Below are 25,431 nucleotides of genomic sequence, written 5' to 3' on the forward strand. Positions count from 1 at the left end.
TAAATTTTACAACAGACACTACTATAAAAATTGTCAAATTTTGAGATATTTAAGATTATGGAGTGCAAATATTTTCAAGATATGATTTGAAATTAATTTCTATGAAATTTGTATTATAAGACGGTTGCCTAAATCGCACCACTTTCTCATTTAAATTTTTATCTGTCACAAATCACTGACGTCCCGCAGTGGACTGATCGTTAAGACACTCCCAGTAGATCACCGAAGTCAAGCATCACTGGCTGCGGTCAGTGTGCGGGTGGGTGACCACTTGGATCAGTCTGCGTAGGGACCGAGGGTGTGCGGTATTGGTCCTCGTTAAACTGTTCTACCGCAAAGTGCTCGACTTCGCGTGCAGTTCGTCGGACTACCGAAGTGGGGGTGCCATCCCCTCTGCAGAGGATCAAAATTGTGATGGCATGTCTTCGGATCATCCTCAGGGATGTTTCCCAGACCGACGCCAATAGCCCATTGTGAAGCTCCAGTGCGACGTAAATGAACTACAACAGCAAATCACTGACAATTGCATTAGAAACATTTTGTTAATAAAATACAACTTTAAAGCTACTTATATTTTTTGGGAATAATACCTTTACAAGGAGTGCAAGTGGTACGATTTAGGAAACCGTACCAACTGCTCCCTAAATCGTACTAACCTGAAAAATTTTGAGTATTTATGATTAAGTAAATAAGTAGATCATGAGTAACCCAAAACAATTTATTTTTGAAGTGTTACAATTAAAGTAACAGTATTATAAATATTTAAAATGTTAATGGAATATAATCTTTCGTACTACAAAGCTCAAGCCTGACTTTTACAAATACTGCACCTTTTTTGGATCTATTATCAATTTTCTTCTTAGATATTAGAAATAGGAAAATTGGTCCGATTGAAACCTTCAACAATAGAAGGTACTCGGACATATCGGTCTATAATCTTACTATATTGACCAATAATTACTATATTATTACTTGACAACCAGAAGGTTAATCACTTAGATATTAATCATTACTTTTAATAAAATACGGAAAATAAATCTTACAATAAGGGTATTAAATGTAATTGGATTTACTGAAATAGTTTAGTTTTTCCCCTCGACTAATTCATGCATAAAGTTTAAAAAAAAATAAAAAAAAAGTTTGTAAAAGGCTGATTTTCGAGATGAGAAATTTGATAGTGGGTGAAAGTTAGTACAAAAAAGTTTCCAGTTACTTTTTTTCAACAATTTGAGTGTAGTTTAGTTAGAATGGCTTGAAAATCGACTTTTTCAGTAATTAAAATTCATTCGTTGGGTACGATTTATGATTACACACGATGTACGATTTAGGCAACTACGAAACGTTTTATACAAAGTGTTACTCCGAGTCTAAAATACTAGTTAACTAGTTTTTGTAAAAAAAGAAAAGGTTCCTCCCAATAAGGTGATCCAGGTTTGAATCCCAACAATAGCTGGTTCATAAGAATTCTGCTGTTGTATCTCACCAACCACAATTTGAACCAAAAATATCCTCAGTAGAGACGGGTCATGGGTTAGAGTCCCCTCGCCGTCAGACTTACCGTGAGAGTCTGTTGTGATCTTCCTCTCCATGTAACAAAAATTTGGTAGACGGGCTAGTTCCATCTAAAAAAAGTCTCCCTGAAAGCTAGTTTGTCTCAATGCTTGATTCAGGAGTTTCTTCTCTTTGGGTTATGACCAAAATTACAAGGCTACGAAATTGAGTATTGATAGTTGTAAACCTTAAATTGGATCGGCTGCTCAATACTGGTTATAAAAGCAAAACGGGAGATAATACGACCAGAGAATGATTCAATAGCTCCCCATATTGCTCCAACATGAACAAAAAACAGTAATAAGACCACTAGCATGTATTTATTTTTCTGTAAGTTTGAAGCTTTCATGCTTTTCTGAATTCTAAAAACAACATTTATAAACAACTAACTACTAGATCATAAAATAATAATAATTTCTCTCCACTAAATCTTTTGTGTGTAATAGACATTTGAAACCTAATGAAATCACTTTAAACCACTAAAGTAAATAACTGAATTAGCTTTGTATCGCAATTTTCATCAAGGCACTACATCGTATTTCTAATTACTTTCGCTATAACCAGGATAAACTTTGGCATTTCATTATATCAACATGACTACCACCATTAAAGGGATTAAAGATAATTCCTTAAATTTTACACTCAAATTTAGAGTCTGTCAACGTTAATTTCTCTAGCGAGATGAGCTAGTCATGAATCAGCACTTAATGCACTGCTGAAAGATTATTTTGGCATGTCTATTTTATCAAATAATCTCTTCAGTTGTTATTTTAATTATAGATGTTAAAATGTAATAGTTTAGTATTTTGGGGTATTTTAATCTTTTTAACAAAACCAAACGCTAAATAAATTATATTCTAAAGTAACTGAAAAAAATAATGAAAAGAAATTTAAATTAAATTCAAAATCGAAAACCAAAACAAAAAGTGCAAATATGAACAAGAAAAAGTAAATCAAACTGGCTGTTTATTTGCACATGATTGCTCAAAACATTACAAGAAAGAGAAAACAAAAAGTTAAAGCTACAAAAAATATAAAGTAGAAACAGCAACAAAACAAAGCGATAAAGCAGCTAGACAAAATTATCATTTCAATAGAAAGTTAAACATCAAAAAATGGGAAAGATAATGTAAACAACTTGTTTGTGTGGACTTCTAACAGATCGAAATATTCGTTAGTTTTTTTAAACTACAGTTTAACAAAATACATATAATTCATTCTTTTAATAATAACAAAATACTTATTAATTATGCTTAACTACTAAATATTTCAAACGACGATTCTTGTATAAGGCGAGGCGGCTCGGAAAAATGGCGGCCAGCGTCCACCATGCACGTTGGAAGCAAAGTTAACAAGCGTTCTCTGGATGCTGTTCGCGTTCGAGATTCAGACTCAAACTCTAATCGAGAAACCCTAGTTCGAAGATGCTTCTGTTTTCAAAAACTACTGGGAATACAAATCCGCGAATTCGATCTTCGCTCGTAAAATAAAGGCTCTCTCGAACGCGGATCGGAACTTGTGATCATGAAAAAGTTCAGAATATGACCGTCATTGGTAGACGGATCATGGGCTAGAATCTTCTTGCCGTCGGGCTGACTGTGAGAAGTTGAGAGGTTCTCGCAGTTGTCATTTCCATGTAATGCAAATGTGGGTTAGTTCTATCAAAATGTCTTTCTTGAAGGCTAGTTTGTCCAGTGCTTGGCTCATGAGTTCCGTTGTCTTCTGGGTTCGATTCAAAATAACATGACTATGGGTTGATAGTTGTAAACCCAAAAAGTAAGCTGGCTGTTCAATGTAAGTTATAAAATAAAATAAACATTGAAGACACTTTTAAGTATATATATATCAATGAAATAATTTAAAATTTTATGCATGTGAAATTAAATTTGAGAAATGCCAACAAACTCAATAACATATATTAATTCTTCAACAATCTTATGAGAAGTATAATACTATAAAATTCAGAGTTCTATAGAGAGCACTATTCTACTTTAAAACTAGAATTTATGAAGTTTTCTGTTTTCTAAAAGTCTTATCGATTAGTGAATAACATCATATTATACCACTTCCTCAAAATAATTCAAAAAGGTGTACGCGTCTGCAGTCGTGAAAATGATGAGGAAATACTATTTGCTTATACACTTTATCTCTGAATAGAATTGTGTTTGAAGAACAAAATGTCGGAAGCTGGGACAACGGAAGGGTTTTGTTATCTGCATTTTATTTCAAAAGAAGATTTAAAGGCATGATAGTATTATTCAACTGAACTAAGCTATTTAGAGTATGATTGAATGCTGATGATGGGAATGTGTGCTTTTTATATTGTAAAAACGTGAAAATTAGGTGTTTAGCTTATCAAATCGTAATTATTGTTTTAGTTTGTTTAAAACTAATTCCCTCATTTGAAATGTTACATTCACTAATAATACAGGTAACAGAACTTATGGAGTGAATTTGCAGTTTCATAAATCCAAAATTGTCTCATCGCAGTCAGGCAGAGATTGTAAAAATTCAGCACCTTTAAAAATTTGCAATTAAAAAATCCTTAAAAATCATATACAAAATGTTTAAATTTTGATTGAATTTTATAAAATGATACTAAAAAATTGAAATAAACTCTTTGCAGTCAAACCTGTAATCAAATAACAGAAATTTTTTTCACTTTTTGTTCTTTGCCGTGTTCTCTTAGTTCAACCTTTTAATTTTCATTCGATGCAAATTCAAAGATGTTTTAATGCATTTTCCCCCTTTTTGTTTGATTTTTAAAAATCAAAACAAAAACTTAAATGAAAAATAAACAATAGATGTTGTAATAGCGCCCGCTGCTGCTCTGCAGGGTTTCTGCTATTGGGCTAATAATATAAATTTTTTAGAAATAGATATATTACATAACGAAATGTTTCTTTTTTATGTAAAACTGTTTTAATGTTTAGACCGAGCCTAGTTCGGGATGAAATTTGCAAGCTTTATTTTTAAATTCAAACTAGCTCATGCACTATAATATTGAAATTTATATATATTGTTTTACTATTTTTCAACAAATCGCAGTTTCTTTTTTGAGTATTTAAAAGCCTTTAACTTTCAATTTCAGATTTTACATTCTGAGTTAAAATCTCTATGTTTTTTCCATTAAAAATTTGTCTATCCATGTTGCATCAATATTTCTGTCAAAGAGATGAAAACAATTTAGAAAATGGTTGAATAGAGTTTCTTTAGAAAAAATTATATATTCATCATTTGATATAAACATTTAAATGAAAACTTTTTTACACTAATAGAAATTTTAAAATGCTTTGAACTACAACAATTTATTGTAACTTTGATATGATGCGATCCTATTATTAACATGAACTTAATTTAGAACCTTATTAAAGCTGCAGAATTTGCCTCGCATTATAGTTCAACGCTGAACAGATTTCACTAAGAGTGTGGTATCGTATGCCCTTTTTTATTGTAAATGATAAAGCCGAAACTATTTTTTCACTATCAATACAATTTTTAGGAATTATTCAATTTTATTCCCATCTTATATAGTAGTTTTTAATGTTGAAATAATTTTGTGTCAAGTCATTTGATTGACACATTAATTGCTTAGAAGTTGTAAAAAAGGAACGTTACATTGCATGCAATTGTTGAGTTAAAAATACGGAAATTTTTTATTAAAAATATAACATAATAACTATTTAGAAAATACGTAGTAAAAGCACGTTAAATATTTTTTGTTTGGTTCTTTATAACACATACGCTACTGTCAACGTAAACTGTATCACTTTTTTTAAAAATGTATTTGGTTATTGTTATTTGTGCTAACATGAATAGTGTTTATGAACAAATGTCTATGAGGAAAAAAGTATAATATAGGTTCTAGATAAAACATACGCTATTGTCAACTTAAACTGTATTACTTTTTTTAAAAAAGTATTTGGTTATTGTTATTTGTGCTAACATGAACAAATGTCTACAAGGAAAAAAAGGTATTAAATTAGCGATTCTCTAGATTAAAAATTCGATAGATTAAGTTAGAATAGATAATAATATTTCATGTTTATATCATGCATAACATGAAGTTTATTAAGTAATATGCAAGTATCTATAGAATTAAAAACATTATAAAAAATATTCATTTACCAGATGATCCCTATTGAGATAAAATGACCACAATTATTATATTTAAATATATTTAAGAAGATGTCTTATTTGATACTAAATTATGTGTGTTAAGTAAACCAAATATTTGATATTTTTGATAGAAGTAAATTAATAAATAAAGCTCAAGTTAAATAGACTGTTTGAAATCTCTCGAAAAAAATGGTTAAATAACAATTTATTTAATTTTAATTTTACCATACTCCAGCAGAACAGCCAAATAACTATAAATATGATGGTATTCAAATGATTAACGGTGAGAAAAACCGTTTATTAACTGCTTTCACCTAAAACAGTTACACAACCAGAATTGCATCACATAACTCGGCTCACATAATAAAGCCACTTAGTTCCTAGTTTGCTGGGTAAGTATTATAGCCGAGACGGCTAAACTGTCTATCTCATGACCGCCAGAATCAGCAGAATGATCTTGAGGATGATCTGAAGACATGCATCACAATATACTCTGCAGAGGGGAGGTCTCCTCAACTTTGGTAGCCTGACGACCTGCGTGTAAGTCGAGCTCTTACTGTAGAATAGTTTAACGAGGACCGATACCGCACACTCCCTACTGATCAAAATGATCAAATTCAAAATGGTCACCCACCCGCTTACTGACCACAACCACTGTTGCTTGACTTCGGTGTTCCACTGGGAACCGTTTCTTTGCGATCAATCCACTGCGGGATAGTAATAAGTGTCAAAAAATATTAAACTATTTTTCGACACTTATGCAGACAATAAATTTTTTTTAACTGCAATTATATTAAAAGATAATACACATAACTATATATACATTTAGATATAAAAATCATTTAGAATAAAAAACATTTGATTTGAAAGTAATGGTTATTATATATCAAAACATTCTTACTAGAAAACTTTTTCAAACAGACATGCAGCCAGCAAGATGGAGACACGACGCAAAAGGTGATGATTATGGTTAAAATAAGCAAGCCGATACAAACTGACAGTACAATAACTTTCTCTCCTTCTGTGAGTTGAAACATTCTGAAAAAAAGTAAATAAAAAATTTTTTAACAATTTTATTAAAATTTTTTTTCATTCTTTACTAAGTTAAAAATTTTAGAACCTGTCGAATCATAAAATTGTTTAAATTTGCTGCAATATTATTATTGTGTTTAGTTGAATTATATTTTTCAAAAACCAAAAATTATTACTTTAGCTCACCATATTTTTTATTTAGCGAAAAGAAACTGTAAAAAAGGAAATCTTTAAATTCTAACAAATAAAGAATAACAATCCATTTCAAAACTAAATGCTAAATTATTAGAGAGTATAAAACATCTTAAAACTTAACGTCGTTAAAATGTATGCAACTTTAATGTGATACCAAATTGAACCATACAATGTTGAAAATTTCTCGATTTTTTATCGAGAAATTTTCAACATTGTATGGTTCAACTTATATTACTAGCAATTTAATTGTTATTTTACCGTATTCAAATAAAACAGTCAAATGACCATAAAAAAGATGATATTCAAATTGTTGAGTGTGAGAAAAAACGTTTATTGGTTGCTTTTACCACAGCGGTTTAAAAACCATAATTCTATCAACTAGGCCCAACTTTGAAGCCATTTTGTTCCATGGTATTTGCGTAGCTAAGAGGGCTAATCGACGAACCTTCAATAGAGTTTCCAGCGTTCTGCACTCTTCAATCTATTGGAATACGAAACTGTCACTCATGCTTAAACTACACCCACAGAGCTTCAATAACTGTTTATTTTTATGGTTTAGAAACTATGCTAGTACTAAATGGTTATCTTATAGTTTAGTATTAGCGGTTTTTTAATCGTATCAGTGGTAAAAGGTTTCAAAACCGTAAAGGTAAGGAAAAGTTTTATAAACTTTATGGCTAATCTGATGGACTGACTACTGCTGGTTATTTTACGGTAATTTCAGAATGAAAATTCCAACAACGTATTATGGGGTAAATTAATCTTTTGTAAGCATATTACGCCTACTATGGTTTAACTTAAACGCAAATATGGTTCAATTTAATTCTTATTTAAGGCAAATTCGCTTCGTTATTACCGATAGTTTATTGATATTATCGATACCGGTTACTGATTTTATAGTTCAAAGTTAAACCAATTTTCCTGAGAGTAGTATTCTATTTGGTAAGGTCTCGATATATTTTATAGTATTTAGCGATTGTTAAAAACTTTAAAAAATAATTAATAATGTTCTTTTTTGCTTAAAATAATTTTTATACTAAGAGAAGTAGTATTAAAATTTAAAGTTATGCCACACTGAGAGTTCTTCTAAACATTTTAATCACGATTCTCAGAGTGCAACGAGTATATGTAGGCATTCTAAATTAATGATTCTTACTTTTTATTTGACTGTAAAAATAACTTTACAGACTCATATTGCAATTTTATTTTATTTCATAACCGTCGTTGAACAGCTGACCCAATTTTGATTTTACGACTACTAATGTTCAACTCCGTAACCTTGTAATTTTGAACTCAATCCAGAAGACAATGGAACTCCTGGATCAAGTAGTGGGGGAAATTTTGCCTTTGGGGAGGACTTTTTGATGGAATTTCCCCACATTTGCTCTACATGGAGAAAGAAACCTCGAAAACATTCACGGTTAGACCGGAGGCAAGGGGACTCTAACCTACGATCCGACTACCAATGAGGATATTTCACATCAGCACTGTGGTTTGTGCTAGCCTGAATTCATTTCGTTTGTGCGGAATTCGTTTCGACCAGCCATCGCTGGGATTTGAACCCTCACCTCATTGAGAGGCGAGGACTGTATCCCCTGTGCCAATAATTGAATAGCAAAAATGGTGGAGGCTACTTTATGCCAAGTATTAAAAAAGAACATTGATGTAGTGAAACACTAGATCCAAGGATTATGCATGGCGTTTCACTTCACCACTTAGGTGCAAAGTAGTTACCACCATTTTTGGCGTTAAGTTACATTAAAAATTTTTACAGTGTAAGTGGCACAAATTACTCCAGGAAAAGTATTTTGATGCAACTTAATTTACTATGAGAACAATACAACTAATATTAATTGTTATATTACTGTTCAATTTTCTCTATAAATACCTCATTAAACAATTAAGAATGGAAAGTTTTAATTTCTGGTAATTCATACTGCTTGACACTTAACTCAGATTTTTTTATTATCAAAGCTAAGTCTGTATTTAATATGCTTTTGAATGTTTCATATGAAAAACTCCATAAACATTTCCCAAAAAATCGGTTCAACGTTGAACCATAATATTAGAATCTAGAGCCATAATATCGTGAATAGGTACCTTGATAATTAAATTGAACTCTGTTTCCAGTCTAGTCAAACCATAGTAATCAAATTTAAGATAATTTAATTTTCTTGGATTCAGCTTGGCTCCGTATTGAGGTTACAGCAAATTTGCGTAAGAATATGGTTAAACGCACTCCAAAATTTCTAATAGTTCATTCTTTTCACGTTTGGAGATTTTTGAACCATTTTGTTGAAGTAAAAAAAAATATTCAAAATATTTATGAAGCTGATTTTAGATAGTTAGCAAAAACTACGCTGTTATATTTCAACAGCGCAATTCCTGCAAACAAACCAAAAAATAGGTTCAACGTTGAACCATAATATTAGAATCTAGAACCATAATATCGTGGATATGTACCTTGATAATTAAATTGAACTCGGTTTCCAGTTTGTCCACAAAACGTTTGTTCACATAAAATGAAAAATCCTGCAAGTCACGCAATGCAAAGAAAGTATATATATATATATATATATATATATATATATATATATATATATATATATATATATATATATATATATATATATATATATATATATATATATATATATATTTTTTTTTTTTTTTTTTTTTTTTTGAAAACCCAGCGTATAGTTGAATTTTGGTAGTATATAATTGAAATTAGAAAAAAAATATCAGTAAACTAAAATAAGAAGGTAAGAAAAGAAGGAAAAAATAGCCCTTCAGAATAAATGCAGTATAGTATTTTTGTTTTAATTAATCAATTACACACATACTATATATATAGGATTTTTTATAAAGTCATAAAATAAATAAAATTCTTTGATAAATCAATTATATAGCGTAATAAATGTAGAATGTATCGCTATTCTCGTATATCATTTATAAGTGCAGATATTATCTAATATAGGATATTTTTTTATAGTCATAAAACAAAAAGTAAAAACAATCAAGGTTAAATAATCTTTTATATATATATGGAGAAAGAGTACATTATTGTTTATGCAGCTGTGGTTTTTTTTTTCTCATTTTGTTTCGGGAACTTGTCACATTAATCATGGAGGTCGGAACAGGTGTTTAGTGTAGAGGACAAAAATAGAACAGGTAGGTCATTAGTCGAATTTTTCATAGTTTAAATAACATTTGGAAATTATCAAGAGTAAGAGAAAATTACAAAATTTATTTTATCGAAATGAATTACACAACGGATCAAAGTTCAAATCAAGAAAAGTTTTCAATTTACTTTTGTTAATTAAAATTTAATAATTTTCCGAAAATTATTCTGGGTAAGATAAATGAAATATTATAACGGCAAATTATGTGGAAAATGAATTAAATATCTACATTTTCATAAGAATTGGTTGAATATGGATTCATAATGACTGATATCAGTGCCTTGAACCAAGGTTATAATTCTTTCTGCAATATTCTTGGGGTGTTAAAGTGAATCCCATTTCAAGTTTAATTTTAGTTTTATATAAATAACTATAGGCAAGATTATCAATTTATTACTATACTAGCTGAATACCCGTTAATCGTATGGGGTGAAAAAAAGTAAGCAATCAATATATAAGTACTGAGCAACACTACGAAATCCTGCTCAGAAATGATAGACACATACCAACATAATTAATAATAAAGTCAATTTTAAAATGTATTATTATATTTTGTCCCCTCAGGTGATTTTACGCTATTAAAGCAAAGCATGCTTTTAGTAGCTCATCACATCAAAATAACTGTATTCAGAATCATTTGGCATGTTGCTATTGCTCGAGGTCAACTTATAATAATCAAAATTTACCACAATCACGTGATTATCTCTGGTACTTATCCATTTAGAGGAATCGTAAAATCTTTTCACAGTATCTGTATTAAATCTTTCCAGTACTAATACAGTTTTAATAGGTATCAAATATACTATTGAAATACAGTTTACCTATGTTTCGACATTTGGTACACTTTATAACTGCACAAATTACCATAACACGAGTAGAGCGTATTACCAAAATTAATTAAGCATCATTGGCGTCAATAATAATATGGCAATTTTTTAAATTTCTCCTAAACGAATTAGTGCCATTTTTCTATTAATTTTGCTTTATAGTACGTAGTATGTAGCTTATTTTTTGTTATTTAAATTAGTACTAATTACCAAAATTAGTTGAGCAACATGGGCATCAATAGCAGTTTGGCAATTTTTTTCACTTCTTTCAAACGGTTTAGTACATTTTAGCGTTTATATAGCTTTTAACGTAGCTCATTTACAATTTCAATTAGCTGCTTTAAACAAAATGAAAATAAAATGGATGCATAATTAATTTTCAACCAAAATTAATTAAGCATCAATAACAATATGGCCGTTTTGGCGTTTTTTCTAAATGATATAGTACTATTTCTCTATTAATTTTGCCTTATAGTGCATAACATATTTTTTTCGTTTTAATTAGTACTTTTAACTAAAATTAATTAGGCATCATTAGTGTATGTAATAGTTTGATTTTTTATATTTTTCTTAAAAGAATTAGTAAAATTTCTCCCCTAATCTTTCTTTCTAGCATACTGCTTACTTTTTAATTTCAATTTGTACCAAAAGTAATTAAACCTTATAGGACTCATTAATATTATGGCGATTTTTCACTGTTTACTTAAAAGAACAAGTACCTTTTCGCTATTAATTTTGATTTCTAGAACATGAGGTATTTTTTAAATTATTAAATAATACCAAATTTAATCAATCATTATTGGCTTCAATGAAAATATGGCTATTTTTCGTTGCGTTTTTCCTATATGAGTTAGTACTATTTCGCAATTAATTTTGTTCTTCAATAACTTATTTTTTTAAAATTTCAATTATCGATTTAAAACTATTCAGTTTCATAGATTCTCGTTTTGAAAGCATAACAATAAACAAAATAAACACGTGGTTTTAAATAACACCAGAAAAAATAATTTGGTAACAAAATCCGTCAATGCTGTCATGTTCATGTTGATCATTGAGTTTAATTGACATAACGAATAAAAATAATTAAATATTAAGGAACATATAAATGGAAAACACACCTTTTTATTAATGAGAGCTACAAGTTAGCAATTATCATTGATGTAAATTTTAAACAAAGAAAATCGTCTGCAGCTTCATTTTTATCAATGGCGAGTTCTAAGGCACTCAAAAAATTCCATTTTTCATTTGGATCGGGGGTTAAAATTGTCTCTTTTACCCACTGTGCAAATTTCAGGACACTAGCACAAACGATTCTGGAGTTATATGAGCGCACAAACTCTTCATTTTATTATTTTATATATATTCAAGAATTTAAACTCTGAGAAAAATCGGTTTAATATTGATTCATAATGTCTGATATCGGTACTTTGAATAATACCGTGCGAATTTGATGTAATCTTAACAAGTTGTTAATTTGAATCCTGTTTAAAGATGAATCATAGTATTGTATAATTTACCATAGGAACGTTAAATTTGTACTGTAAATGGATCTTATAACTGTATAAATTCAAGAATTTAAAACTATTTAAGACTGAATAGAATTGATTAACATGAAACTAATACGCCTAGTACTTGAGTCTTAATCTTTGAGACTGAATTTCAGTTTGTAGACTATTTTTTTTCTTTATCAAAATTTCCTTTCTGCCAATGCCTTACCATTTAAACTTGCAGATAATTCAAACTATACTATGTTTTAAAATGGCTCAAGGGCTATGGTAGACCAGTGGTAAGAGGATCGAATCTTGGTTTAGAGAGATAGGGGCTTAATTCACAAAAGCCCCATCGAATACAGGCGATATTCGTACTCGTAAAATCTATGAAATCGAAAGTCCTGTGGTCAGTCTTTGTGTTGTACCATGGGTATAGGGATCTGAAGAAAATTTCCTTCCCCTTCAGATCTATGTACAAATTGTGGAAGTGGTCTCACGGATGAGTGCTGCTGCCATCTATCGGGAAGCTAAGTCTCGCTTTCACATTTGCAGTGCTTTCTTGTCAAACGAAAGGTAATCCTTCCTGACTTAAATCGCAAAGCTAACGGCTTGTGCAAGAGTCATCAGAAGCAACAATATGGCCTAACATGGCTAATAGTGTAATCGAAAAAAAAAAGGTTTTTATTTAAAAAAGAATAAGCAGAATACAAATTTTAGCGTAGCATCTTCTGTTGAATGCTCTGATAATTTCTTTAAAAATTAAGCTGATGCAGACAGTAATTAGAGAAAGTTTCAATGTGTCATCAATGTGATATTGCGTCATAATAAAACGTTAAAGCAAATCTAAGGGCACTCACTCATAAAAAAAATAATATAGGATAATAATATAGGATAATATAGGATAATATTTTTAATCAGGGTGGAAGATTCACGAGCACTATAAAATTATTATAAATTATATTACTTTAAAATATTGTAAATGTGTCCATATTTTAAGACTCAATACAAATTTTCAGCAAATCTATGAATAATCAGGGCTGTTCGAGCTAGAATTAAAGCTCTCATTAAATTTATTGAAACTCGACATAACAGTCACAAAGAAATACAAATGATAAGGAAACATTAACTGTTCTTAGAGACTGCAGATGGACTATCTATATTGATGGCGTTTAGCAAATAGTTTAGTTCAGAGTGGTTGCCAAGGAAATAAATACTGTAAATTTTATGACAACCAATAAATCATGCAAGAGAAAAAAAAACAAAACATTAAAAAAAAGTGAAAAAAATTAGCTAAAACTATTTGCGATATTACTTGTTGATATCAGATTGTCTTCCAAATAAAGTTATGGAAGTTCAAAATTGATAATTTAAGTTTATTTATATAGGCTTAGTACAATTTAATTAAATGATGCTTCAAGAAGAGAAAGTTTGCATCGACGGAGAAATATTTTTATTCTTTTTTGTCTGAAATTACACGAAGAAATTTTTTATTTTGCGAAAAAAGATTAAGGGGAAAGAGGAAGCAAATTTTAATTAAAAATTATTGTAAGAGCCTCGATAAATTGCAATTTCAATTAAATAATAAATTCAATGCCCATAAAAAGGAAAGAAAACTTTTTTTTTTATGAAACTGCATTTTTATGACAGAAGTTAAATTGAGTAGAAAAAAGGAGAACTTTTTTTCTGCCAAAGAATTAAACAAGAGGAAAAGTTGTTGGAAATAAGCTGGCAGAAAACAATTTTTCATCGAAAGATTTCTTTGTGTTTGAGCGCTGTAATGAACCTCCCTAAATAAAGAAAGATGAATAATGGTCTTTTACAAAAATTATCCATTTTAGTTTTTACAAACCCTTTCCTTTGAAGTTTTTGCATAGAAATAAAATCTATATTCATGTATTCCTATGTAAAAATAATAAAAAAATTTTCATTTAAATTTTTCGCATAGAAATAAAGAGTTTCATTATATTCATGCATAAAAGCAAGCTAGTAGTTTTAATTATTTTGAAAGCAATAATATTTGTATGATATATGAAATACATATCTTTTGTAATTTAGATCAATTAAATATGATAAACAATAAGCTATAAAATGTAGCAAATACGAACCTTGTGCATTTACGGAATGAATAACATAAATAACAAATGAAATTTACTCAAAAAGTTATAAACAATATGGTGCATAGTATTTGATAAAATTAATTTCTGAAAAAGCTTTGTTTTTGTTATAATTATTTTTTATATTTGGTTTTTGTTTGAATGCATTATATAATTATAAATAGTATGCATTAATATGTTATATATTATGCAGTATATTCTTGCCTAATATTTCTGATATACTTAATATTATGATAATTTTCAAACCTGCTTATAGATTGAGAAATAATAATCAGAAAATCACTTCATCACTGTATGTATCACATTGAATAGTAGGAAGCTTAAAGCTTTCGAGGCCTGACAAAGTGTTATAAATAGTGTGACTCTTAATTATTTATTTACTAGTTTATTTATTCATTAGTTCATACACAAGTTTTGTTTGTTGAAATTTTGCTCCATGTTCATGAAGCATTTCTAAAATGTAAATGTATTGTAATATAAAGGTGCACATGCACATTTCTATATTTTGTTTGAGTGTATAAGCCCACTTTGCCCATAAGAACTGGAGTTTGAATCCAACCGGCCGAAGACTTCCCGTGTAGTAAATGGTGACTGGTACACGCTAAATATGTCGAGTCATAAAGTCCTCCATGGTTCCGTAGCAAATCATACCTCTGGGGGTACTTGATTGAAGATTGATCGTTCTCTAGTTCAGGCCAAAAATACGATCTGTGTATGGATGAATGGATGTATGAATGGGTCCGCTCTATAAAGGGGTGTGATGTATGGGTGTAGCAGAAGTCGAATTCTTGGCCATAGATGGCGTCACTATAAAACAAGAGCAACCACACCCCATGTGCCTTAATAGCCTACGACAACAGCAACAACAACAACAAACACTCTGCCAGCACGGCTCAGTTTAAACAAAACCTATCTCTTTAAATTCCTTATAGTTTTTAAATTACCCCATTTTTGTTCGATTTATAATAAACGAATTATAAATTTGAATATAAAATGATTAAGTAATTCAAATTAGGAACGAAAATTATGTTCGCTTCTAAGGAAAATTAAAACAAAAATTACTTATTTATGCTAGAAATTAAAACCATAGGAATATTAGGAAAAATGAATTAATAAAGGGTACCGTTAAAGTGTGAAATCCGTTGCTTCATAGAATAACTAGGTATTTCATTAAATAACTAAACAGGTCAGTTAAAGTACATAAAATTATTGAATTCTACGATTTAACCAGCACTCGAAAATTCTTTGTACCGGTTCTAGCTGCTTATACCTGCTTTGCAGTGACGTGTGTGTACGCTTCATTCCGTTGCGTTTAGACGTTAGGCGTTAGGCGTTTAGGCGTTATTAATATGAGCAATAATAAATTATATCATCTGCTTTTCCTTATTATTTATCAATTAATCCTCCTAATAGAGATAAAATGTATTTTTGGAGAGATTTTAGGTATTTATGATCAATAAATTTATGAAATAACTGCTATTTGAAATTGTTTATTTTTAAGTTTAACGGTCTATCATTAGTTATTTAATTGAATAACTAGTTATTTCATAGAATAACTAGGCAAAGTATGATATTTTTCATCTATTACAAACTTTAACTGACTTGTCTAGTTATTTCATGAAATACCTAGTTATTCTATGAAATAACTGAATATTAGAGAGTTGCACTTTAACGGTATATCAAAAGGAGATAACCCCCCTCGAATATACATTAAAACTACGCTACTGAGAAAGTCCCTAACTTATTTAATGAATATGAAATTTTTTTGTATTTTATTCAATAGTAGACAATACTATACATCCTATTTTAATGATTTTCATTCTAATATTTTTTTAAAAATCATATGGAACTAGTCAGTTAATTTATTTTGAATAAATTTTTAGAGAAAAGAATAAAACTTTTGTGTCAAGATATCCATTAAGTAGAAACAGTTGATTAATAATGATTAGAAAAGTTCCACGTCTAGTTCCTTTTTTTATCTTGCTTTAAGCTTATGAATTACTTAAAAAATTAAATAGTTCATTCAACTCTAGACCGGAAGTATTTTTTCAGAAAAAAAATGGTTTGATCAGATAATATGTTTACTTGGTCAGCTTTTATTTAGTTCTTTAAAAATATTCAATTAATAAACATAAAATTGAATGAATGTCTCTTGAATATAAAATTTATCTATCTATTTGAAATAATAGCTTCGGATAATAAACATCGCATTAAAAAGTTATTTAAGATAATACTTTATTTTAAAAGGAATACTAAAAATTAAGCGTTCAAGAAATAAAGAAGCTAAAGCAGAATATTATTTTTATAAAATATTTTTAGTGATAAATTGTCTAAATATAGATTAATAAGCTTTTAAATATAAGTTTCATCTCAAGCTTTTGTAAAATTACATAGGAAAAAAGTCTTGTAAATATAAATATATGATCACTGATTTTTATAAAAAGGTTATCTTGGTTGCTTTATTTTAAAAATCAGGCTTGCTAAGAATTTGAATGAAATTATTTTGAAAACAAGAAGGGATATTTGAAAGGGAAATATTTGACCCATTTTATTTTTTTTTAAACTTTCGTATACATGTATTTTGCTTTTTCATTTTGGTTTTTTATGTTCTTATTTGTTTTTTATGTTCTAAGCAATCACCATAAATTCTGTTAAACTGGGTGGTAAAGTGCTTTGTTTTTTATCTCCATAAATTTAAAGTAGATAAATTAGAAGGAAAAGGAACAGTATATAAAGTGACAAGTTGTTTCTGTTTAATTTGGATTTTCTATTTTAGAATTTAAATCTTAGTGTATTTTTTTTGTTGAGAAAAATGACTACGATTTCAAAAAAATCTTTGTTTTTAAAAGTTTAATTTTGTTTGTCTAGAAATTTTTTCTAATGTAATTTCTAAGATTTAAATTTTATTCTTTTATGACTAACAAGAAAAGAATTATTCTATATAAAGCTAATTTGAACTTAATGTTAAAAACTAATTTGTTAAACGCTAGAATTTTTATTTGATATTTTGATATATATACAAAAAATCTTGTATTGTTTTTGGGACATGTGGTCCAAAAATTTGTAAAAATTTTTTTATAGTGATGTTTGTTTTGAAAACGTTGCAAAGCAATGCACAGAAGGTAGAAAATTGAAAAATTTATTCCGGAACAATCTTACCACATTTTATAAACAATTTGGGTAAAGATTTCATAACATGTCCCCAAGACAAAACAAGCTTTTTTTTATATATCAAATAAAAATTCTATTGCTTAGCAATTCAGTTTTTAACATTAAGTTAGGTAATGCAATAAAAAGGTGTGAACAAATCGAGCATTTGTTATGTTACAATAAACTTTTGTTATAATTTTCATTATGCGCATTCATTGTCATAGTAATTAGCGCACTTGGAAAGATTTGTCAGAATGAAACGAAATTTTACATACGCCAGTACAACATTCGTATAAGTAAGTGATTAAAATAATCAAAGTCAAGTGATTTTTTATTTCCGGAAAAAATACAAACGAATGAAGGTTTTAATACCTTCAAGGGCCACCTTGAGCCTAAACGCAGGATGGATCCCTTGTTATGTCCTGCTGCCTCTCGATCCATAGTTGCTGTAAAAACACAGCTAAATCTACTTAACTCAAAGGCTGTCTCAAGTGCCCCAGATATGCTAGTTCGGTAGCAAATATTCCAGATATGCGTGTTTGTTTTTACAGTGTTACACAGCAACTGTGGAACGAGATGCTGCTGGACATCATGAGGGACTCGCATGCCTTAATGATGGATTGCATCGCATCCTGCATTCGCGGAAAAGGTGGCCCTAGAGGGTACTAAATCCTCCATTTAATTGCAATAAATTATCACTTTGTTTTGATTTTCATAATCACTTACTTATACCAATGTTGTACTTGAGTATGTAAAATTTCGTTTCATTCTGATAACTGTTACTATGTGCGCTAATTTTCATGACAATTAGTGTATTTTAATAAATTCTAATTAAAAACACGAAAAAGAAACATCCCGAAAAATGTTGTAAGACCAGTTCAACAAACTAATAAACAACAAGCTAATGCCAGAGTATTAAATACTTCGGAAATCTTATAATTTATATCCCCACTAAGTAAAAAATATGGTCAAAACTACCAGGATATGATAAAATTTAGCGCGTTTGTAGCTTCATGAGAATACTAAAAAAGCGCAGTACTTTTTACCGAAGCTCTTTTAATCATATTTTTTTGGTAAAATTAACTATAAAATGTGTAAAATATGTCTTTTTTTACCATGCTGTTTGGAAGTACACGTGGTAAAGTTTGGTAATTTTAGCCAAAAGTCATTAATATTAACATTACTAGTATAGTTTGAGATCAAAAAAGTTTGATAATCAGTATACGCTTGCTAACTTTGTTTCTCGTCAATATATTGTTTTTTTTTTCAATGGAAGCTATACGTTAACACGTACCAACTTTCAAAATTTAAAAACAAAATTGCATTTGTTAATGTACAATTGCGAGGACAAGATTGAACTAAATCTGTAGTTTAACTGTTACGCTTCAGGACTGTTCCGAAATCCCATAATGGAAGTGTAAATGTTTCGGGTCTGAATCCCATTGTTACCTGGGTGCATCTATATATTTATATTTAAGAAAAAATATTGGTATGCACACATGCGCAAAGAGAACACTCATTACAAATTTTGATTATATACCCTTGTCAAGTTGAAAAACAGATAGCATAAAATAAAGACAGCACAAGCATACATCTTGGGACACGGTGGGATTCGAACCCACAATCTCGAAGTATCAATAGATGCATCTTTGTAATGTCTTTCTCTCATTTGATCAATCTGTTTCTCAATTTGATAAATGCTTATATTAAGAAGCATGCATAAGTAAGTGTATAAATAAACAAATAACTCTTAAAAAAGTTACGCTTTTCTTTAAATTATTTTTTATAGCACTGTTGTTTTTTCACCAAATAAAATACTAGTACATGAAGTATTTTATAAACAAATAAAATACTAAAAAAATTGTTGTAGGAGGTATTCCTTTTTTTGTTACTGATAAACGTTATAGATCGAAATGATTATTTTTAGAGATAGAGAAAAAGTAAAGCTTGTTAATGCGTAATCGATAAAATAGTAATTATTTTCTGAAACTGCATTTTATTTTAACCAGGTGGAAACAACATTCTATTTTCGGAAATGATGTATCAGATTCATATATTGAGCTTTTCTGAATTAAAAAAAAAACACTATTCTTTTCTTATGAGATAAATGTAAAAATTGTGAGATGGTATTGTTAGAAAAGTTAATTATATTTCCAATAATCCATTTCCAATATATATGTATATATCTAGCAGTAATTTACCGTTTTTCCATTTCGTTTCGTTCACCGATTACAACATGTGATAGGGGCTGATGGTGGACATTTCGAAATAATAGTAATGCGATGCTTTTTAATCAGAAGATTCTGACAAAATTGATTTTTATTTGCCTTCTTTTTATTTCTAGGTTACTTACTATATGTATATATATATATATATATATATATATATATATATATATATATATATATATATATATATATATATATATATATATATATATATATATATATATATATATATATATATATATATATATATATATATATATATATATATATATAATTTTATATAATAATCTAAAATTTACTACATTGTTATTGATATTATTCAGTTACTTTTACGTCTACTAAAAAGAATAATTTGGCATATGTCAACATTTTAAATGCTTTATATATTGCCTCATAACTCTGTTTATTGCCATATATATTGTTGTACAACTCTGTAATTGTTGTACCAACTATATTCCAATTTTCCAAACAATCTTGAGACAGTATTGAAAAATATTTAAGACAGGTAAGAACAGAAATAAGATGGTTTAATTTAGATCAATAAAATTTTTCTATTGACATGCTGTTAAAGTTTTCGAAAATACAATAATTTTATTTATCTTAGTATTTTAAAAGATTTATACATTAACTAATTTTGTGTAACTCTGTATATTGTTGAACTCAAAACTTTTTTTCAATTTTGTCTCTCTTGAGACTAGACCTGAAAATAGCGATTCGCCACTTGACAAGTAAAAAAAAAAAAAAAAAAAAAAAAAAAAAAAAAAAAAAAAAAAAAAGTGACGACAAAAACTAAATAAGCAATCGGTAATTTTTTTACCATTGCTTTTAAAATCGCTTAATGATAAAAGTACATTAATTTAAAAAGAGACTATGGAAAACAGAATTTTCATTAACATGTTTTATGTCTCCATTCAAAATTTTGAAAATTTAAAATTTGAATCTATCAATTTGTGTTGGAAAAATTCGCGTGGAAGGAGAGTTTTTTTTTAAACAATTCTCGTATTTCAAAGTTGTAATGCGTACATTTAATGCATTTTGCCTCCACAAATACTTTTACATGAAGTTCTTCAGTATATCAGTATATTCAACTAAATGTTGTCATATATTTATAATATTTTTACTGCTGAATTAACTTCTTATAGTCGTAGATTATTTCTAATCTAATTGTTTTTAAAAATATAAATAATATAATTCAAGGAAAAAAGAGTTTGAGAAAATTTAATATTAAATGAAAAGGATCGATCGATATTGGTTCACCGAGTCATTAGGTTTGAGGAAAAATTGGCTAATAAGTCATCAGAGTCTACCGGCCACTGACAACTAACTGAAAATTTAAATTTTCAGCTCCACTTGAGACAGTATAGAAAAGAACTAAACAGGTTACAATACAAATGAGATTCATTAAATGAGATAAAATTTGCTGAAGACTTACTGTTGACAAAATAATCTTTTTTCCATATGAGATTTCAAGATATTTTTTGCATCCAGTATTATTTCCTTAAGAAAACAACGTACACAAGTTTAACCTGTTTTTAAACAATGAAAAATCTATTTAAACAATTTAAAAAGAGTAATATATATACATAATTTTAGGGTAAACTGCAAATTATTGCCATGGTTTTATATCATTAAGATAAAAGATCATTAAGATAAATAATCAATAAATTAAATAATCAGTAAATTGAATAATCAATAAATTAAATAATCAGTATAAAATAGTGTTAATATTTTTAGAACATAAATTTAAATGCTGGGCGTTCCGATGTTTCTTCCTCAACTAATTGGGACAATTTGTTCGAATAAATAAGCACTTAATATAATTATTAAAATTTCCATCACCTTAACTGACACTAACTATAGTGTTTCTAACTAACTATAGCGTTTCTTATTGATTCATCTGTAACTGTTTTACCTAAAGGAAATAAAACTAACTTGAATTTTTGTATTCTTAAACTTGATAAATTTAATAAATTTCAGATTTTCAATTAAATATGAACAACATTAAATGAATGAAAAACATTAAATTTAATTTTTTGGAAGTACAATAATGTTCTTAAATGATTGCAAGTTTTACAAAAAAACAGTATTTTGTTAAAAAAAACAAAAAACAAAATCTGATTCAAATTTATAATAAACAATAATTAACAATTACATTTATAATACAATCTTTTAAAATGAAAGATAAAAGATCTTATTTGATTTTTTAAGTGCTGTATTGTATGATATAGTTATTTTCATAAATTTATTACTAAGTGCTTTTAAGAAAGAGAAATTAAAATGCAGGAATCAATAGCGCTACTCGTACGTTTCTATAAAAAATCTTTTCTAAACATGTTGATCTCAAATTTTGAATCTCAAGATCTTCATTTAAATATGTAAAATTATTATTTTAATTTTGCATCGAAATGATGTGCTTACGTGAAAATAAGTCACCGTTTTTATCATTGTGTTGTCATATTAGATCTTCAAAGTTATATTATTATTATATTTTGTCAGCTGCATTATGATAAGAATTATTTTCAATGAGAATAGAAGGAAAATGCACCAAATTCATATCAAAGCGTAGTTTTTATGTAGAGGATTACTATTTAATTTACATTTGCGTCTAAATTACATTAAAAAAGGACCATACATAGAAGGCAATAGGAAAACAATAGTATAATCAAATTAAAACTTTAAAGTGATATATTATTATAATAGTTTTATTTTAATAATAATAACAGTTGTAATGTTTTTTCTTTGTCCAGAATTCTATATGGTTTAAGATTAGTTTTATACTGAAATGAGACTAAATGCATCATAAAAGCCTGTACATACAAAATCCTATATTTATTGGGTAGTTTTGTAAATTTTCTTTTTATATTTAGTTTTGCAATTTTCTTTTCTGACACAACTAGCTTTAAAACAGGAGTTATAAAAACAATTGTTTTAAATGCCACAGTTCTTTTTAAGTTTATTTTCATTAAAATGAATCTTGTTGAAAATTCCATGAGTTGAAAACGAGTAGGCGTATCAAAGAGGATGTAGTTAAATTACATTTTCAAACATAATTTAAGTTGCGTAGCTTTTGTATTTCCAACAATAATCTTTCTTTGAAATGTTGTTCTAAAAAGTATGCATTTAAAATTGTTATTTTATTCAGAACTTCACTTTTTTGTTCTTGTGTGAAGTATAAACGTTTATAACTATGCATCATTGTAAGGCCTGTCATTAACAACCTTTTTTCCCTTCGTTATTCAAGGACATTCATCTTGATATATCCTTTCAAACAAATCTTCCCTAAAGGGCAAATAAAAATGGAATTATTTAATTTTATTTCGTTGAATAAATGTTCTGTATTATATTTATGTTTTACTGAGAAATTTCGCCAAGACTTATTGTAATTATTTACGATATCAGGTAATACATATTATTTTAAATTATTAAAAATTCTTATTTCGACGTACTATTTAAATTTTATAAGTTTTTAAAGATAATTGGATGTTAAGTTTATTATTATTATGAATCATCATAAATTTTAAAATTGCTACAAGTAATTCAAGTATTCTTTAGATATTTCTATGTGATTTAGCTATTTGTAAAATTATATTTTCTTAATTTAATGAACCTTTTTAATAAGTTTTATTTATTTCATGAAAATCTAGGAAAATTAACAAAAAGTAATAAAGTAATTAAATAGGAGCATTATGAAGCAAAGGTAATGACTGTATATCTACGCTGATCCTACGTATTGAAATGTAATGTAAAATTTAAGTTGATGAATATTTGCAATACGATTTAAATTACTGTTATTATCCAAAAAATCGTTTTTTCTAAAAATTTTGATTCAGCTCTGATAATAAAAAGAGAAAATTATCTTTTTGAAAAAAAATTTGTATATATTACAACAGAAATATGAATAAAAATAGATTGCTTTATTTTTGTAACTGTTAAGCTTTTGAATTTTTTATGTTATCTTAAAACTTATATGCATATTCTTTCCGACTTTTTGAAGAGAATTTCTTACTTAATTTAAACTTTTATCTCTACTTCTTCTTGACTGATTTTTTTCTTAGGCATTAATTACTCGTTGGTATTAATTACTCGTTGATTAATTACTCGTTACTCAATTTATTACAAGAATTTATAAATTTAACTGCTTAAAATATTCATATTTTTGAGAGCAGTAGAAGTTTTAAGAATTTATAATCTTTTAAACATGTTTGATGGTTGATTATTGCTATAATAATTACAATAAATATAACGTAGCAAGAAAGGAAACTACTTGTAAGCGGAAGAAAGCATATATATCTTACATCCGGTGAATTCGAAAAACATAAATATTTGGAGTGAATTAAATTAAGTTAAATTACATCTGGTTAAATGTAAATAAAGGTTATTTATTGTATTTTTTAATCCTTAAATTATTAAATACTTCATAATTATGGTAAATTACACCGGCATTTTTTAGCTCTCAACAATTCTAAGACGATTAAATAATTTCCTTTGAGTATTTTTCATTGATTAAAAATATTATTATTTTTTTATTTTAAAAGCTTGACCAAAGCCGATTATTAATAAAAAGAGCATTTTTGAGATTGAAAAGTATTTATTATACCAAACTCAATCATAAATTTGAGAATTTTGTTCTGACATTCAAAATATTTCCATACTTGTTTATTTTGCCTAAAGTTTCAATTACTTTATTAAAGTTTTTTGATTTTGCCGATTACGCGATATTTGCATTCATTTTAAATTTTGCATTATAAATGTACAACAAAAAGTGTACAGTACATTTCCATAAAAAATAGTATGTAAACAGTTTAAATTATGTTAAAAGTTAGCTAGAAAAATAATGAAAACTCCAGGTGCTCACAGTTTCTTTACTTTGGTATTTGGAAAAATATTAAAAAAATACTGTTTTACATTAAGGCAGGAAACTATACTATTGTAATCTGCAAATATAAATCAAACTGCACTAAAAGCATTTCAATTCGTACCACGGGATATGGTTAATTAATGCTTAGTGATGATGTACTAGGTTTAGTGTTTTTTTTCCCGGAATTACATTAACAATACTAAAACGGTACCACTTCATGGAAAATAGCAAATTTACTGACATTAAGCTACTTTTATATTATATTATTTTTGCATTAAGTTATCAATGAATGATGATAAAAAAATACTGCTCACGCTTTTGAAGTAATTCAGAAAAATAATAAGTTTGAAGGCTTGTTCTGTCAGTGGGAAATTATTTATCTTTGTAAGAATTATTAGGGAAGTATAAGAGTATTAAATGAAAACCGAAGCTTTTTAAAGTAATTGTTATGTTAGATTTTAAGTAAAATTGATGGTATTTTAACTCAATATTTAATGTAGAAGAATTAATAAAATATGTAAGGTATGTTAAAAAGAATAAATGAAAAATTTTAATTTTGTAAAGAATATATTTAAAATGTAGCATTTGTAAAAAGTTTTTTTAGAAAGTTTCTTTGCTAGAATTTTTATAATTCACCAATTTAACAACAATGTTACTACTTACCTCAAAGTAAATTTTAATAAAA

General features: G+C 27.9%; 2 protein-coding genes across 6 annotated transcripts in view; one reads left to right on the forward strand and one right to left on the reverse strand.

Annotated features, from left to right (window-relative positions):
- LOC107453666 (synaptotagmin-5) overlaps positions 1-25,431 on the reverse strand; it is an 89,892-nt gene that overhangs the window by 14,553 nt on the left and 49,908 nt on the right. For 3 of the 5 annotated variants that reach the window (XM_016070564.4, XM_016070566.4, XM_016070567.4), the window contains one exon: positions 6,572-6,708. In XM_016070564.4, coding sequence (XP_015926050.1) covers positions 6,572-6,708 — 137 coding nt within the window. Of the gene's footprint in view, positions 1-6,571; positions 6,709-21,320; positions 21,415-25,431 lie in introns of all 5 variants that reach the window. The other 2 variants (XM_043040062.3, XM_016070565.5) reach the window with 1 other exon arrangement.
- Positions 23,168-25,431, forward strand: part of LOC107443976 (uncharacterized) — a 159,292-nt gene continuing 157,028 nt past the window's right edge. The window contains exon 1 of the mRNA XM_071187945.2: positions 23,168-23,287. The gene's annotated coding sequence lies outside the window, so the exon portion shown is untranslated. The remainder of the gene's footprint in view (positions 23,288-25,431) is intronic.

The sequence above is a fragment of the Parasteatoda tepidariorum genome, chromosome 11 (assembly GCF_982258835.1).
Source record: "Parasteatoda tepidariorum strain Cologne lab strain chromosome 11, Ptep-v5.0, whole genome shotgun sequence".
Lineage (NCBI taxonomy): Eukaryota > Metazoa > Arthropoda > Arachnida > Araneae > Theridiidae > Parasteatoda > Parasteatoda tepidariorum.